We start from the raw sequence: 16,702 nt of genomic DNA, 5'->3' as shown, positions 1-16,702 counted from the left end.
CTTTCTGTTGAACTGTACTAAATGTGTTTGAAGTGAAAACCTGACTGCTGCTGGAAGCTATTTTTTAGTTGTATCAGAAGAAAATGTTATCCTGGTCTTTTGTTTTATACCTGATGGTAATGAAGTGTTTCATTCACAAAAAAAAAAAAGCCATCTGAGGTTCGAAGGGAGCTTTATGCTTGCAAAATATCAATAAAGGATATTTTATATATGCACAAAGAGTGTTGAAGTGTTTTGTTTGTCAGTGTGGAGTAATTAAATGAAAGCAGTAGAAATTTATACCAGAGGAAAATGTTTAATGAAAAAGGGGCTACGGGAACATCTTTATAATCATTAATACATGTTGATGTTTCATGACAAAATGTGTACATTTTTAATAGCATATAAACCACTTGTCAAAGAATATGGAAATGTCTATATTAAAAATGATTCAAGGAAGGAAAATGATTCTTGGAGTTAATGGAAAGTTTATTTCAGTTTTACATCATCATTTCACTTTCTTAAGAGATATGGAAATTTCATTTCATTCTCTCGAACCCTCTGAAATCATTATGTTCAGATGTCATTCAAGATACTGCTCACGCCTTCCTGTCAAGGAAAAATTGAGAAGCTGTGAATGACTGGCATTTGTATACAAAATGCAAAAAAAAAAAAAAACCCAACCAAAAACACTGAACACACTAAAAGAAAATATAGAGTGAAATGAAATCACAGTGTGTTTAAAAAATACAATCTAGATTTACAAAAAGAGGCTCATTGTGATTATTTCTGTTCTTGAAGTACAAACCATAATTTCCATGATTTCCAATTATAAACATGTATTTTTATCATCTTAAAATCAACCAAGGATGCCAAACAGACAGTGGAAGACAAGGCCAACACTCCACAGTGGCATTTGCCTGCCCAGAGACCCTTGTGATATAATTGTGACATCAAGGGAGCACCAGTAGCATAAGCAGCACATACACAGAAGGGTGTGTTTGAGCGTGAAGACCCTGCACACACACACACGCATACATACACCAGCAGGTCGACATGTGCCTTGTCCAGGACCTGAAGAGTGCACGGCCGGTCCTCTGAGGAGCGAGAGCAGCGGAGAGCTGGGACAGAGAGGATCAGGCATTGGAGCAGAAGGCAGGGGCCGGGGCTCTGAGGGCCAGGCCTGTCTGGAGAGGCCCAGTTGGGGCCGGCGGAGGAGCTCAGCGGCGTTGTGCAGCGACAGCCTCGTCCAGATGGCTGCTGTGTGATTTAGTAGAAACGGGAAGCAGCTGTGGCCAGCGCTGAGCCCCCACGCTTCACTGGGACCCAACAGGGGAGGGAGGGCATTTGCATGAGAGGGATAATCTGGCCAACCAACTTGGGCCCTGCCAGAATCCCAAATCTCACTTCCCCTTTCAGCTAGCTGACTGAAATACTCCTTTATGAATTAGACTTTACCAAATCCAGTTGTGCTCATCACAGGACCCAACAGTTTCAAGGTGTTACTACTCAAGTTTTTTCACAAGACTGTGTCCCATTAATTGATGATCACAATAAAATATTTAATGCAAACTTTGTGTATTCAGTCATCATTTCAGCCAGCATTATATAACTTGTGGAACTGACTCTCCTGATAGGATCACAGATGTGTGCATGAGTAAAATGGCATTTGATTGTCTCTTCAGCTTAGGATTCACATACCTGGATGTCCATATAGGGATGCATGTCCATTGTCTTAAAAACAAAGACCTCTCAAGAAATTAGAAAATTGTTGTATTTTGTTAATGAATTCATGAGGACACATCCTGCATTCCTACACCTGCAGGAAAGTTGGAAAGGAAGCCTGAACACCACGAAGGAGAGAAGAGGCTTAAAAACTGAGAATAAATAATAGATAGAAAATCTAAACATAAACTAAAATCAGAATGTTGAACTTCCAAAACTTCTTAATATCAAGTTGAGATAAAAAGCAGGAAAAAGTAAACATAAAGCAGTTAGAACAGAAATGTCCATCTACATTGTTCTCAAATACAGTCTGTGTTGACAAAAACAGTCAATTTCAAATTCTAAATTTTAGCAGCAAAAAACAACATTCAAGCTGAAAGGATTTGTCAATTAATGTGGATAATGGATTAACTGTTAAAATCATTTTTAAAGCAGAAATGTCTGAAAATAATTTCAACTTCTCAATTGCGAATGTTTGCTGGTTTTCTGTATCTTGTATTACATTATTATTATTATTACATCTTTAGGTTTTTGACTGTTGGTTGGATAAAACAATCACCCTTGGGCTTTGGGAAAATGTGATCTTCATTGTTCACCATTTCCTAACATTTTATTGACCAAAAGATTCACTGATTTATCAAGAAGATAGGTAATAAATAGGTAAAAATTAGTTAATAAAAACAAAAATCAATGGTCGAAGCCCTGTGAAGCATTTAGGCAGTAATTAGATTTTTTTTAATGTATTGTTATGTGTGTGTGTTTGTGAATACACAACGTCTAATGTGACCACCGCTGCACAGCCACAGTCAAATTAAGATACAAGCTTGCACCATATGGCACAGTTCTCAGTCCGTACTCTATGGATCCCGGCAGCACCAGAGGAATTCTGTACATCTGTCCCGGTCCAGCTGTGAGGAGTCCCCGTGTTCGGAGACACCCACGAGGGGGTTGTGTGACTACTTTCACTGCTGGCTAATTCAACAAAGTTTCAATACAGTGGCCAACCACACAAGTCTGAAATATTTATTAGGGACTTGACAAAAAGATGAAAAATAAATGAAAGTCTTTTTTCATGGTCTTCCAGATTTTCAAAGATTGTTTCATTAAAATTACATGACAATTTCATTTCATGTGTGCGCAATCTATAATCGTCTCCTTCAATGGCACAGCGTATGTATGACCAGCGAGGCTTTACACTCTAAAGATATGTTAAAAATCCAACACTTGTCACTGCTGAGTGGAACATTAACAAGTGGCCATCTTAGATCTATTAACACAGACAGGAATGAGTCTTCATCAGTCATTCAGCTTCTGGATCAGCATTAAACTTATTGAGTGTATGCATATTGTCTAATGGAAGTGATGTATTGCAGTGATGTGTATTCCTGTTTCCAGTCAACTGCTGTCTTGATCATTAACAGGAAGGAAGGCAGAGGGGCAAAAGGGCAGCTTTTAGGTTTTTTTTTTTTGTTTTTTTTTTAAACACAAGACTCTTGGATACTTGGTGTTGCTCAACTTCCGCGATGTGATTGGCACATCCAGCTTTAGGAACATTTCAGGACAAGACTGAAGGCAAAATGTTGCTGACATGATACAGAGATGAGCTGCGTTTGAACAAAGTGATCACACTGCCCTCTGTGGATTAGACTGGAAACCGTGGAAATCAGGTGGGAAACTGCTACAGTACACTGGAGATAAACTTGCTATGGCTTTGTTTTTACATAGAGAGAATAGTTTAGATATAACTTATTTAACAAAATGTATTTTATTAGAGAAACAGTAACACAATACAGGACAATACAAAGACAAACAAATGATATAGGGGAGAGTTTCTCTGGGAATTAATGTTGACACTTACAGTAATACAAAAGGGAACAGAGATCATCACTTCATCTGGAACGCAATTTAGAAATAACTTCATACAGTAACATTTACACAACATGGTGCCAGACGCTCACAACCAAATCCCAAAGTAACAGTGAGACAGTCTGGATATTATAAACTCTTGAAAGAAAAAGTATGCATAATTGAAACAAATTGCAAAACTATTTCTCCATAACATTGTCAAACAGAAAATCTTGAGATTACAAAAGATTACATATAAATGGCTGCAATTCAGAAATTATAGTAACACATTGTTCTATTATTAACTTGTGTGAAAAATCAGGGTGGTTGTAAATCCCCCTAAAAAACCATCTTTGTGAAACCTTGTGTGTAGTGAAAAGTACTTCTGCTATGTTGTCTGTGTGTGTGAGTGTACTGATGACTATTTTCATTACTGATTAAAGTGTCAATAAAATGATATATATAAAATAGTTTATAATGTCCATTCTCAGATGTCTTTTTTTGTCTCACCAACAAACCCCCCCCTCACAGATATTCAGCTTACTATCATATATGACAGAGAGCAGCAGCAAATTCTCACATTGTAGCAACTAGAAACAGAAATGTTTAGGATTTATGCTTCAAAAATGACTAAAACAATCGACTGATTAAAGAGTTGTCAATTACTTTCCCGTCAATCGACTAACTGTTTCACCTTTACTTTGTTGCAACAAGGAAAATATTCAACATCTTTAGTTTTCTCTACAGCAGGAATGTTTTCAGTTTCATATATAATCAGTTCAACAGAGACAGAAGATGAACTGACATCATCGTCCACATCCAAAAGTCTTATTCCACTCTTCATACAGCTCTAAGTCTTTAGATGAGACGCTGGGTCGTACAGTCTTCAAGGCCTCCTGGAAGTCACTGTAGAGGATTGGGCGCACCTGATCTGCGGTGATAGTGGCGATGTCGTTGAGCTGGATGCTGCGGATGGGCCCCAGGGCTGCCTCTCGACACAGCTGAGTCATATCAGCTCCGGAGAAGCCCTCGGTCGCCGCCATCACTCTCTCTAGTTCTTCCTCCCTCAGCAGGTTCTTCTCTCGAGCCATGAGGTTAGTGACTATCTGCCGTCGCGCGGCTCCTCCGGGCAGGGGGATGTATAACCTCTTTGCCAGGCGTCGCCGGGCGGCCTCGTCTATCTCCTGAGGCCGGTTAGTGGCGCCCACCACCAGGATGCGGTCCTCAGCCGCTGTGGCCGCCCCATCCAGCTGAACCAGAAACTCTGTCTTGATCCTGCGTGACGAGTCGTGCTCCCCGTCTGTCCGCTGGGACAACAGTGAGTCAATTTCATCGATGAAGATGACAGCAGGCTGGTGGCAGCGGGCGATGGCAAACAGGGCTCGCACCATTTTTTCTCCTTCACCGACCCACTTGGATGTGAGTGATGAAGCGCTGATGCTAAAGAATGTGGCACCTGACTGGCATGCTATGCATTTTCCTATCAGGGTTTTCCCGGTCCCTGGGGGTCCAAACAGCAGGATGCCTTTGGGTGGACCACGGAGGCCAGTAAAGATGTCGGGTCGCAGCATGGGCCAAACCACAATCTCCTTTATGGTAGTCTTAGCAAACTCCAGGCCTGCTATGTCGTCCCAGATCACAGGAGGCCCATGGTCCATGATCTCACTCATGATCAGCTCCACGATCTTTGGCTCAAAGTTTTTCAGACGCTCATCTAGAATCTGGGGTTCCTGATTAGAACTGTGTCGTGCCCCGCTCTCTTCCTCCTCTTGTCGTGGTACGGGTGACACAAATTTAGAAAACGTACCTCGAGGCCTGTTGGCGCCGAGGGATTTCTTCACACTTGCTGCCATCCCAGGGGTCTGACCTCTCTGGGGCTGATGGGAATGTTTTTTCTGTTGATCAATAATAAACTGCTCGTGAGCTGATTTGAAGTTACTTCCAGCTCTCGGGTCAGCGCCTGCTTGACCTCCATGTGGGCCCCTGCCACCATCACCTCCATCTGGGTTGTAAAAGTTCTTCCTCTTAGATGGATGGGAGGTGGGGAAGAAGGAGGACTGATAGTTTTGTGTGCTGCCTGCAGAGCCGGGGTTGCATTGTGGGGGAACTGAGGAGGGATGACCAAACACAGACTGTGCTCGAGCTGGAGGTCGGGAGAATGAGTTGGGATTTCCTGAGATCCCCTCAGAGCCTCTTGGCCTCTCTGTAGGAATATTAGCAGGAGCAGGATTACTGGCAGTGTTGTTAAACTCTGTTTTAGGCTGTGGTGGTCCTGCGGGTTTGAAGAACGCACCCTCTGACCTGACTCCAGTAAGGGAAGCGGACAGGGAGCTGACTCTGCTCTCTTGTCCAACAGATATGTTAACATCTGCTGGTGCCACCAGGGAGCCTCCTCCCCCTGTCCCTGCCTGAATCATCTTCTGCACGCAGGGCAACTCCAGCACACTCTCCATGGTGAGAGACGACTCCCATTTTTCGCTGTGGTTCCTCTGATTGCGGGCCAGATGCAGTGCGCTCTCTGCATAGTTGTTAAGCCCTGTGCGGGGGTCATCTGAGTCCAGCACTGCGGCGTAGCGCTCAGAGTAGGTCCTGAGCAGGCTGGCCATGCCGGCCTGAGAGAGCTGGGAGCTTGCCCATGCATACTGAATGGAGAGGATGTGGGCCCGGTAGGAATCTGCCGTCTGTTCAGGTGTACAGTTGCCAGATGAAATGTCAAAGGACCTTCTCTGCCACTCGTCCAGGTGTGCACCACTCATGCCTGGCCTGTTCCAGCCTGGTGAAGGAGAGGGGACCAAAGTTATTAAATATACATGACCTCAGTAACAGCCAAGCCACACATTACCTGTGACCCATAACACAGAAGTTATAACTCATATCATTATGTTCTTGGATGTGAGTATATGATACAAGGACCTTGTTACAGCTCGGACAGAACACAGCAGTTCGTGCTCTGACGAAAACCAGATAGAGAGCCCACATTACTCCATTGGTTACCTGTCTGTCACAGAATTCATTTTAAAATTATTTTATTGGTTTTTAAATCACTGAATGTCCCGTCTTATCTGTTTGACATGGTTAAGCTATATGTGGCTGCTAGGTCCCGTAGATCCTCTGGCTCAAACCTCTTGATTGTTCCTGAGGTCAGAACTAAAAGGCACAGAGAGGCAGCCTTCGTTAATTACGCCCCAAATCTCTGAAACAGTCTGCCTGAGTGTCTAAGGGGCTCTAGCCTAAATCGTGAGAGACATCTTTTTACCGCTGCTTTTCCCTGAAGTGTTTTTACCTGGCGGTTGTTCTACCTTGTCTTGTCCTGTCATTTTAATTTAATTTCTTATTTTCCTTGTTTTTAGTGTTTTATCATAAACACTATGATTATCTGCTTTGATATTAAGCACTTTGTGTTGCATTTTATGAATGAATTGTGCTATATAAATAAAGTATATTATTATGATTGTTAGAGGGGTACACCAGTGATTTAGTATTGCCTTCCCATACAGCTAGGAGACTCAAAGGACAGATTAAGGAAGCATGGTGAAAACTGAGGGAGCAAAGGCTGAGATATCCTGTCTATTAGTCTCTAGTTTGGGTTATACTCTGAAAATACCACATTTCCTATGATGTGAATCAATGACATCTCTACATTAGACCCAGCTGCCTTTTAAACTGCGTATAATTCAGCATGTAAACTTGGTGGGATGCCTCTTTAACTATCAAGCACTTAAATAATTTGAGGGATGTGTAAACTTAGCTCCACTGGAAGTTCATTTATAGAACTACTGCGGTTTCCTTTAACTTTAGGTTAGTACCACTGACAAGAAAAAACAAGTTTACTCAAACACAAATACAAACACACACACACACATACACATACACATACACATACAACAATACTGCAGATGTCACTTACTATTAGTGATATCTTCTTATGATATTATGACAAAAATAAGAACATGACCAACACAAACTTACAACGCTAACTTGTAGAAAGCTATTGTAACCTCGCTGGACGACTCATTTGTTCCCGCCACCTGGTTTCTTCCTCCACAGTAACTTCCTGTCTCGTTCCATATCGCTTTCTGTGAACACGCATTCGTCCTTTTCAACGTCACTTCCGCCGGGTGTAAAACACCAGCGGGTACCAAACTTTTTTAAAATTTTAGTTTATCGTTATTGAATTAACAAAACATCGAATTAAGATGAAATATGGGCACTATAAAGAGCTGTTTCGGAGGCAAATAACTGTATTAAAAATATTGGAACGGGACTCGAACTTGTCACCACTTGTGGGTGCTCCATTTATCCTCCAGCTTAGCCAGGAGACCGGGCACTATCCGTTAATGTGTTATTATACGGCTCAATCAACTTCTAGATGCAGCTTCTTGATTAATAATACTTAATTGGTAAATACTACGCAGTTGCATCAATATTATGAAACCCTCTCTTGAGTTTTAAACTGATTTTCCCGGGACTATGATTCAACACTGGTGTGATACAAGCCGTTAACTGGTGAGGTCTACGACGCCATCTTGTGGATATAATGCGCTAAACACAATTAAAGATCAAATGGTCGCATTATCCCTTTGCATTCTGGGAATTGTAGTGCGTACGCCGTTTTAAAATTCAGCTGGAGACTGAATTCCAATGTACATGCATTTACAAAGGCATTATACTTATCCATAAATTGTATTCAAAATCATCTTTGTTCACTTTTATTACATAAAACAATCACAAAATATGAACTACGCGAGATATCCGTGGAGACAAAAACTACATTAACCACAACCGTGGAGCTTTGTGTTCATGCTGTCGACACTAGACAGCAGTGGTTGCGGAGCTTTCAGAGAATGAAAACACACGAAAATGGGCTGCGTTTGTGATATTGTATAGCTAACTAGCAAATAGTTTACGTTTCCCACTATTTATCATTTAGGAAGGATATTATTGAGGAGGGATACCAGAAAAGTTGCTAACAACGGTCGCAGTCCGTTAGCTAAACCGCAGACGGGATGTAACGTAAATGCAGACTGGACCAGCCGCAGGAGCCGGTAGCAGCAGGCAGTCACACCCTTGTCTGGAGACACTGGAGGAGCCCTGTCTGCCGAGCAACAAGAAACTGCTATCCTTCGTATGTTGAGATGTGTTGTAACCTTATAGTTATAGCCTCAGAAGTCTGAATTGGATATTAAGTTGACGGGGGGAGTGTGGACAGGATATGACTGACTCATCATCATGGCACGGACAGAGATAACCCTGACCAGTCTGTCTGCTGCAGAGCCAACCAGACAGCATCACAACTAGCAAGAAAGTTGTTTATTAGCTGTTTTATTATTATTATCCCCACCACTCTCTACTGTGGCATAATGAATACGCCGGTGTACACCTTTGTCACCCGTGACGACAACAGCACTGTTTATGCAGAAGTTTCCAAAATCCTCCTCTCGACTGGACAGTGGAAGAGGCTGAAAAGAGACAATCCCAGATTCAACTTGATGCTTGGTGAACGGAACAGATTACCCTTTGGACGTCTAGGTAAGCCGTGGGTTTTCTTACTTCACATGATGCTGACAGTGTGCTATAATTGGTGTCCACCCACTCAGGATGAGACAGCTGCTGTGACTATGCAGGGCTGCTTGCTCCAACTTCCTGTTGGAAGAAGTGTCCTGCCAATGGCCCTAATTTAAATGTGCAGTCTAGGCCCATGAAGGTATTTGAATGCATTTTGAAATGTTTTTTTCTTGGATTTTACAGGTCATGAACCAGGACTGGTGCAGCTGGTGAATTACTACAGAGGAGCAGACAAGCTTTGCAGGAAGGCGTCTTTGGTCAAGTGTGTATATTATCAAAATCTATATCTTATGTAATGTGTTTTTCTGTAAGTAAATTATTCAAAGGGGATAACATTAGCTGACCATTATCTTTCTTCACCACCAGGCTAATAAAGACCAGCCCAGAGCTGTCCGACTCCTCTAACTGGTTTCCAGAATCCTACATCATCTATCCCACTAACCTCAACACCCCCGTCGCTCCGGCTACAAACGGCATCAGCCATCTGAAAAACAATCCCAAGACTGACGAGCGAGAAGTTTTCTTGGCCTCCTATCACTCTAAAAAAGAAAGTGGGGAGGGGACAGTGTGGATAGCCAAGTCGTCTGCTGGAGCTAAAGGTAAAATCAATTATCCAAGTTTTATTGGTTCATTGGTAGTCAGACATTCTCTCTATGATGTTTTCTTAGATTATATTCAATTAAATTGAAAGGATAATGCAACCCTTCTAATGTATTTTGAAAAGTTATGTTCTTCAGTTTAGGATGTGGCAGAAAGCATCCAGTGGCGTCTTAACATATTCTGTTTTCTTGCAACAGGTGCTGGTATTTTGATATCCCATGATGCTAATCAACTGCTGGAGTATATTGACAATCAGGGACAAGTTCATGTTATTCAGAAGTACCTGGAGAAACCTCTTCTTCTGGAGCCGGGACATAGGAAGTTTGACATCAGGCAAGTCTTTCATGTTTAACGCACTGACAGAAAAAATGCGTCTGGACTTTTTAACTCTCGTGCTGATTGTGCTCTTATGGTTTATGTTATGCTATTACCAGGAGCTGGGTGCTTGTAGATCATCAGTACAACATCTATTTATACCGGGAGGGCGTGCTGCGGACTTCCTCCGAGCCCTACAACAGCTCCGACCTCCAGGACATGACCAGCCACCTGACCAACCACTGCATCCAGAAGGAGCACTCGCAGAACTACGGACGATATGAGGAGGGGAACGAGATGTTCTTTGATGAGTTCAGGCTGTACCTGCTGAACACTCACAATGTCACCCTGGAGACCACCATATTGTCTCAGATCAAGCAGATCATAAAGTAGGTCCTTTTTGTCAGATTGCAGCTAATACAGAGGTTAGCAGCTGTCTGCTTTCCCAATTTTTAAATGAATATACTGTCCTTACATCCCAACCAAAACACAGAAACCAGCACATACTGGACGTGTGGTTAGAGACGTTCTCTTTAATATGCTTTTGAAACATGCAGATTGAGTTATGTCACATGATCACTGGATGATATTTCACTCTTCTAGACAGCTGGAAACCAACAACAATGTTACAGATGCAACATTAGATAATCTGCTGTTTTTGCTGTAGCATGTGCTGAGCTACTGATTTCATCTTGTAAATAAGTGATCTCATTACTGCTTCATAGCACAATATCTATTGCATTTTAATGGCATTTTTAACTGCAACATGACTGAAGATAAAACAGTTGACAAAACGTTTGACTGGTGTCATAAAGCATTTCAGTATTATAATGGTATAGTATAGTATTTTTTAAATATTGGATTATTACCTCTTCACTAGACATTATAGTTGGATCTCCAGTGCAGCATAAAGGTTAGCGATCACTTAATGCTGCTTTGAAATGTTTCAAATTAATTGTGTTACCTGTAGAGCTGCAATGATCAGTCGATTCATAGATTACTCAATCAGCAGAGAATTACTTGACAACTATTTTGATATTCGGTTCATTGTTTAAGTCAGTTTTTAAGCAAAAATGCCACATTGTTGATGGTCTCAACTTCTGAAATGACAATCTGCTGCTTATTGTTGCCTTTAAGGACGGTTGCACAATTTTAACAGTCAGATGCCCAAATGAACATTGAAATGGGTTTTTCTTCCTCCCGTTCATACTGGCCATTAGCAGATCCCTTCATAATACACAAACACCAAAATCCACAGTCCTCCTGTGCAAAAATATATTTAAAAGTTTATCTGAAAGCTGATATGAAGCTTCAGCAACCTGAATGAATCAAATCAAGTAGATATCTTTCAACATTACAGTCTTTTTAGTGCCAAAGTCCCTCTTTTTGTTACTATACTCCTACCGCAGCTCAACAGGGAAACACAAAGAGGGAATTTGATGCTAAAAAGACCACTTGATATGACTAACTCAGACTGCTGAAGCCTCAAATAAGCTTCACATCAACTTCTAAATGCGTTTTTACACTAAATGACTGTGTGGACGCACTGTGGATTTTGGTCCTCATCACCTTACATCAAAAGCGCATTTGAAGGATCTTTTAATATCCAGTATGATCAGGAGGAATGATTACAGTGAGGAAAACCTCTTTCACTGTTCATGTGGGCACCTGACTTGAAAAGCTGTGAACTCGTCTTTTAACACTGTAGTAAATTGAATATATTTAGGTTTAGACTGCTGGTCAGACAAAACAAGACATTTGATAGCATCACCTCGGGCTGTGGGAAATGGTGACGGGCATTTTTCACAGTTTTCTGTTGTTTTATAGACCAAATGTTTAATTGAGAAAATAATTGGTGGATCAATCAAAAATGAAAATAATGATAAGTTTCAGCCCTGCCTACCTGATTGGACGGGGCATTAAGTCATTTTAGTCTTTGTTAGATGACTGACAAGCTGAAAAAAAGGAAGTATAAAGGTTAAGAGTAAAACAATTTGAAACTATGCACATGATGAATAAAAATGATAAGAATGTAATAATAAAACCATTAAAAAAGACTTAAATGCACAATTAATAAAAGAAAAACTAGATGAAACAGGAAAGTAAAACATGTTCTTCTCTGACATGATTTTGCCGTCTGGTTTTACAGGAGCTGTCTGTCATGCATCGAGCCGGCGATCAGCACCAAGCACCTGTCTTATCAGAGCTTCCAGCTCTTTGGATTTGATTTCATGGTGGACGAGAGCTTCAAAGTGTGGCTCATTGAGATCAATGGAGCTCCAGCCTGTGCACAGTCAGTACCAGTTGATGATGCACGTTAAAATTGTATTTTTAGGATTTTATTTTTGCATCTTTTTACAATATGAGGGAAACAATCTGTGAATGTATTTCAAAAGATCGAACCCTAATGATCTGAAATGATCTTGTGTCTTTGTTGGAATATTCTCTGATCTCTTTAAGCCAATGTTATTTGTTTGTTTGCTTGTTTTTCTTCATCCAGGCACAGAGTCAGAAACAGGAAATGTTTTAGAAAGTTTTTATTATTTGAAAAGCCAAACATCTGAATTTTGTTTCTCTTAATTATTTTGCGTTTTGCCTCTTTAATGAACTGGAATGTTTTCCGATACAAAAGTGTCATCTCATTAATACTCCCTTCCTCCCCCAGGAAACTATACCCAGAGCTCTGTCAGGGTATAGTGGACGTGGCTATTTCCAGCTTATTCACCATGAACAACGGCGGCGACCCTTCCTCAGCTTCCTCTTCACCTTACTCCTCCTCCCCATCCTCCACGTTCACCACCAACTCCACCAACTGCTCCTCTCCCAAACTGAGAGGTCCCCTCCACGTGGGCCCTTTCACTCGACTGTAAGCACACGCTCAAATATTCCTCCCGTCTCCTCTATACTAGAAGCTTCTTCCATGCTCTGTCCTCACTCCTAAACTCCACCTGAGAAGTAGCACATGCCTTTTAATTGTACCTCGCCCGTCACACCTGGAGCGAGTCTCGCTTTTTATGGAAATCACTGATCTGCAGAAATGATCTCTGCTCTCCTGATTATGCATATTATGAATCTGAGGAAGCGACAAACTTTCTGGGAGTTTCCAAATGAGGACAGATGCCCTTCCATCTCAGTTCCACCACCACCTGTTTCTCCCCAAATAGATTCATGAATGGAGGTCTGAAGGATGCAGAGACGCTCCAACTGAGACTGTAGTGCCTTACATTTCCAACCATGCTCCCTTAAAAAGACTGCCAGTTAGCTTGCTCTATTACTGTGACTTGTACTTGTTCTAAAAGCCTTTGCACTGTTGCTGAATACATCCATACATCTATTCAGTCAGGTCAGTCCACAAGAATTAGCATAAAATAGACACCTTGTTATTTGAGCTCTTAGTGAATTTGTGGAATTTTGAATGCTAATTTTCTCATCAGACACTTTTTTCTTTTTTTAATTTTTTTTTTTAATTTCAGCTTGCCTGCAGCGACCTATACACATTGTTTTCAATGAGGAGTGCTAGCAGTAAAGAAGCTATGATGGATATGATTAAACTTGTAAAGACTAACGTACTAACCTAACGTGTCTGATGAGATAAACATTCAAGATGTCAAGATCAACATTGCTCTTAACCGGAGTGTTTGGACACTACATATTATTAACATTGAGGACAACGGGGGGGCATTAGTGAGCAGGGAGGCCGTCCTTCAGCTGGGAAACCCAGGTTTAATCCCGTCCCAACAAGCTCTGCTAAAGTGTTCGTGACCTTTGACCTTTCTATTGCAGTGATGGAAAATCTAAAATGAAGTATTAGCCTCTGTTCTCAACTCTTTCCAGCCGAAGACATCTTGAGGTTTTATTTTTCATTAGGAAGAGAGCATGTTTGTGTGAAAGCATGTAGGCGTTTGCATCCTCATACACATCCACACAGCACCGTTTGCCCTAATGTCTGTTTTTTTTTTTTTTCCTGATCTATGAAAAGCTAGACTGTAATTGTAAAGTGTCGTCAACATGTGTGTGGATTTTTGAACTGTCGAAATGAAATTAGAGTAGATTGTACAAAGTGTGTTACTACGGCCCCATGAAATGAAACTTCACATCATAAACAACATTTTTGTTCAAAGGAAATCTGATAATGACAAAAAACATGCCCTCATTCATACTTCATACACTACTCTTATAATCATTCTGTGTCAAATTGTGTTTTTACCAAAGAGAAGTCAGTGGCAACCAGAAAGTCACAGTATACAGACACTAATCTTCATGTCGTCACTGCCTCTTCTTCGGTTACTGCTGGTGTTTGATCATGTCACCAACCGGCTTTTTAAAAAACTGTTATCAAGGTTTCACATCATGGATGACTGATTTTTTTTTTCAGTTTCATGGGGTCCCTAAACTATTTTACTTCTCTGCTTTTGTTTTGACTGTCGGTCTCTTTGTGAATAGATGAGACCTGAGAGGTGTAGCTCTCCTAGATGACTTGTGTCCAATCTTATTATGTTACTGTTTGTTGAAAAAGGAATGCAAACTTGTTTCTGTAGACATGAAACTTTCAAATAGCTTGACTTTTGTGACAGTTGGGTAGTTTCCTGCTCCTCAGTGGCGACTGTTCCCACTGAAGTTCAACTTTAGCGTGCTCATTTAGCTTCAGAGTAAGTCGTTACAGCAGTTTTAGTAGGTAGGTGTGTCATAATTTCACTATCCCTGCTGTTCCTCTGTTTTAACCTCATTTCATATGTGTGGAGACTTTGTTTCTCGTGTCTTGAGTTTCATAAGTTAAGGGACATCATAAGAGCATTTATTTATGTTTTAATCACTGTGTATTTGTGTTTACAAGTTAACTCTGAGGAATGAAGGATGTGTAAGTGGCTGACAACAATAAGTTGTGTCTGTGTGATGTGCTGAATGTCAGGAAGATGGAATAGTTACAGGGCAGGTTACACCGACATGAATTCATTATTATTCTATGAAAGCAAATATGAATCAATTTCTGTTGTGCTCAGTATTACAGAGCCCTGTTGTAGCTGAAAAAAAGGTTTGGAAAGATATAATATAATGTAAGTAGATAATGTCATGATTGTGTTGACAGATGGGATACAGGTGTGACTGCTGATTTTTGGAAATATCAAAAGCAAACTTTCAGTATTTTTTTTAATTAAATTTGTAGGGAAATGTCTTTCCATCAAAGGGAAGGGTGCCTTAGAGGGAGTTGCATATTGATAAAAAGAAGCAATGGACCTCCAGCATTTAAATGCACCTTCATTTGTTTGTTTGTATTGAAGTGAATTTGCCTCATTCATTTTTAGACCTTTAGACTTTTAAATTCAATGATGTCGTTTCCTCTTATTCAGAGTTTCTTTGCACATCATTTTTTATCATGTTTCTTCTCATGTGTTTCATATTCCTATTTTGATGTTTCCTAGATTTCCTCATTTTTACCAAAGATAAAACTCCTGCTGTATTTTCAGTGTCTAATAATGTTTTGTAGTTGCTATAATCTGGACATTATCGCATTAATTGGCCAACATGATCTAAAAGCAAGTGTCATATTCAGAGGGATGTACGTGTTGTGTTTTTGTTAGGTGATGTTTTATCCAGAATCTTGCATGAGCATTTGTCTTTATCAGAAACAATATTACTAGAATAAAATATTATGACCATTATCGAGCTTCTGTCATGCATATTTCTACACTAGGTGGTCTACTTGACTCAGTCGGCAAAGACCAACTCTGATACTTATCTTCTCATCAAAAAGGAAAACAAAACTACTTTTCCAAAAGGTTCAACTATTTCTTTAATATCCGTATAGTTCTTCTGGCTACCAAGCAACACTGAACAAGATGAAGGAAGTCTAGTTTATCTGGACTGTGAGCTTGTGGATAAGAAACTGAAAAACAGGAACATGTAAAGGTTGATGTGATACAACAGTCCTGTAATAAATGTTCAGTTTTTGCTTCAACTTTGTTTTAGTTGTTTGTGTGTTGACTTCATTCTGTGGTATATTACACTGATGTATCCTTTTCTGAAGGTCATGTAGATTTCATTGCAACATAAATGCATCAGAGAGAAGCAATGAAAACAAATAGGAACACAAACCACAGCAATGGAAAAAAAACTGATAATAACCAGTAACTCATCAATAAAGAGTCAAGTGTTTCTCACTTTATAATAAGGCATTAGATCTGCAGTTATACATGTTGGTAAGTCATTGATAAAGAGTTTTTCCACTACAACAATCCATCAAGTTAGTATGAATCTGCTCTTGTGAAGCTCAACATGTGGTACATCTGCAAAAATGAGCTTTGCAGTACAATAATATACCTCCAATGTTGAATTCGAGTGTGCAAAATGAATCCACTGGTGAAATGGAGAAAGTCCATGTGTGTGTAAGTATGCATCATACACACACACACACACACACACATACATATACACATATAATCATAATAATCTGCTGTTTCCATGCTGCTTTTCTTTATTCAGTTCCCCAATTCTGATTCTCTCACAGACAAGTTTTGTCCTGTTGTGCCCTCAGGTGGTGGAGGACTTTATTTGTTAAGGGGAAAGTGGTCTTTGACTCATTTCATCTGGTAAATTCTGTTAACAAAAGATGAGAGTGTCCCCTCTGCTCCATTTCTCCCAGATACACAATTTATTTAGAGAAATCATTTTTTTT

The 16,702-nt window shown here is 40.5% G+C and overlaps 2 protein-coding genes across 3 annotated transcripts; one reads left to right on the top strand and one right to left on the bottom strand.

The window, feature by feature from the left end:
• Nucleotides 1-4,083: 4,083 nt before the first annotated feature.
• On the bottom strand, nucleotides 4,084-7,692 carry fignl1 (fidgetin-like 1). 2 transcript variants are annotated; one of them, XM_044372656.1, is made up of 2 exons: nucleotides 7,519-7,692; nucleotides 4,084-6,322 (listed from the first exon to the last, which is right to left on the bottom strand). In XM_044372656.1, exon 2 carries the CDS (start codon nucleotides 6,303-6,305, stop codon nucleotides 4,356-4,358), a length of 1,950 nt encoding a protein of 649 aa, XP_044228591.1. In that variant the 5' UTR covers nucleotides 6,306-6,322; nucleotides 7,519-7,692; the 3' UTR covers nucleotides 4,084-4,355. The 2 variants fall into 2 exon arrangements, with proteins under 2 accessions (XP_044228591.1, XP_044228592.1); XM_044372657.1 differs by having other exon boundaries at nucleotides 7,457-7,547.
• A 603-nt stretch (nucleotides 7,693-8,295) lies between these two features.
• Nucleotides 8,296-15,985, top strand: ttl (tubulin tyrosine ligase). The gene is made up of 7 exons (XM_044372658.1): nucleotides 8,296-9,078; nucleotides 9,298-9,376; nucleotides 9,481-9,713; nucleotides 9,912-10,047; nucleotides 10,149-10,418; nucleotides 12,179-12,322; nucleotides 12,695-15,985. The coding sequence occupies exons 1-7, from the start codon at nucleotides 8,910-8,912 to the stop codon at nucleotides 12,897-12,899; spliced, it is 1,236 nt and encodes a 411-aa protein (XP_044228593.1). The 5' UTR covers nucleotides 8,296-8,909; the 3' UTR covers nucleotides 12,900-15,985.
• The last annotated feature ends 717 nt before the right edge of the window (nucleotides 15,986-16,702 follow it).

Source organism: Thunnus albacares, chromosome 14, assembly GCF_914725855.1.
Source record: "Thunnus albacares chromosome 14, fThuAlb1.1, whole genome shotgun sequence".
Classification (NCBI taxonomy): domain Eukaryota; kingdom Metazoa; phylum Chordata; class Actinopteri; order Scombriformes; family Scombridae; genus Thunnus; species Thunnus albacares.
The sequence above is the reverse complement of the archived record's forward strand: the minus strand, read 5'-3'. Positions and strand labels throughout refer to the sequence as shown.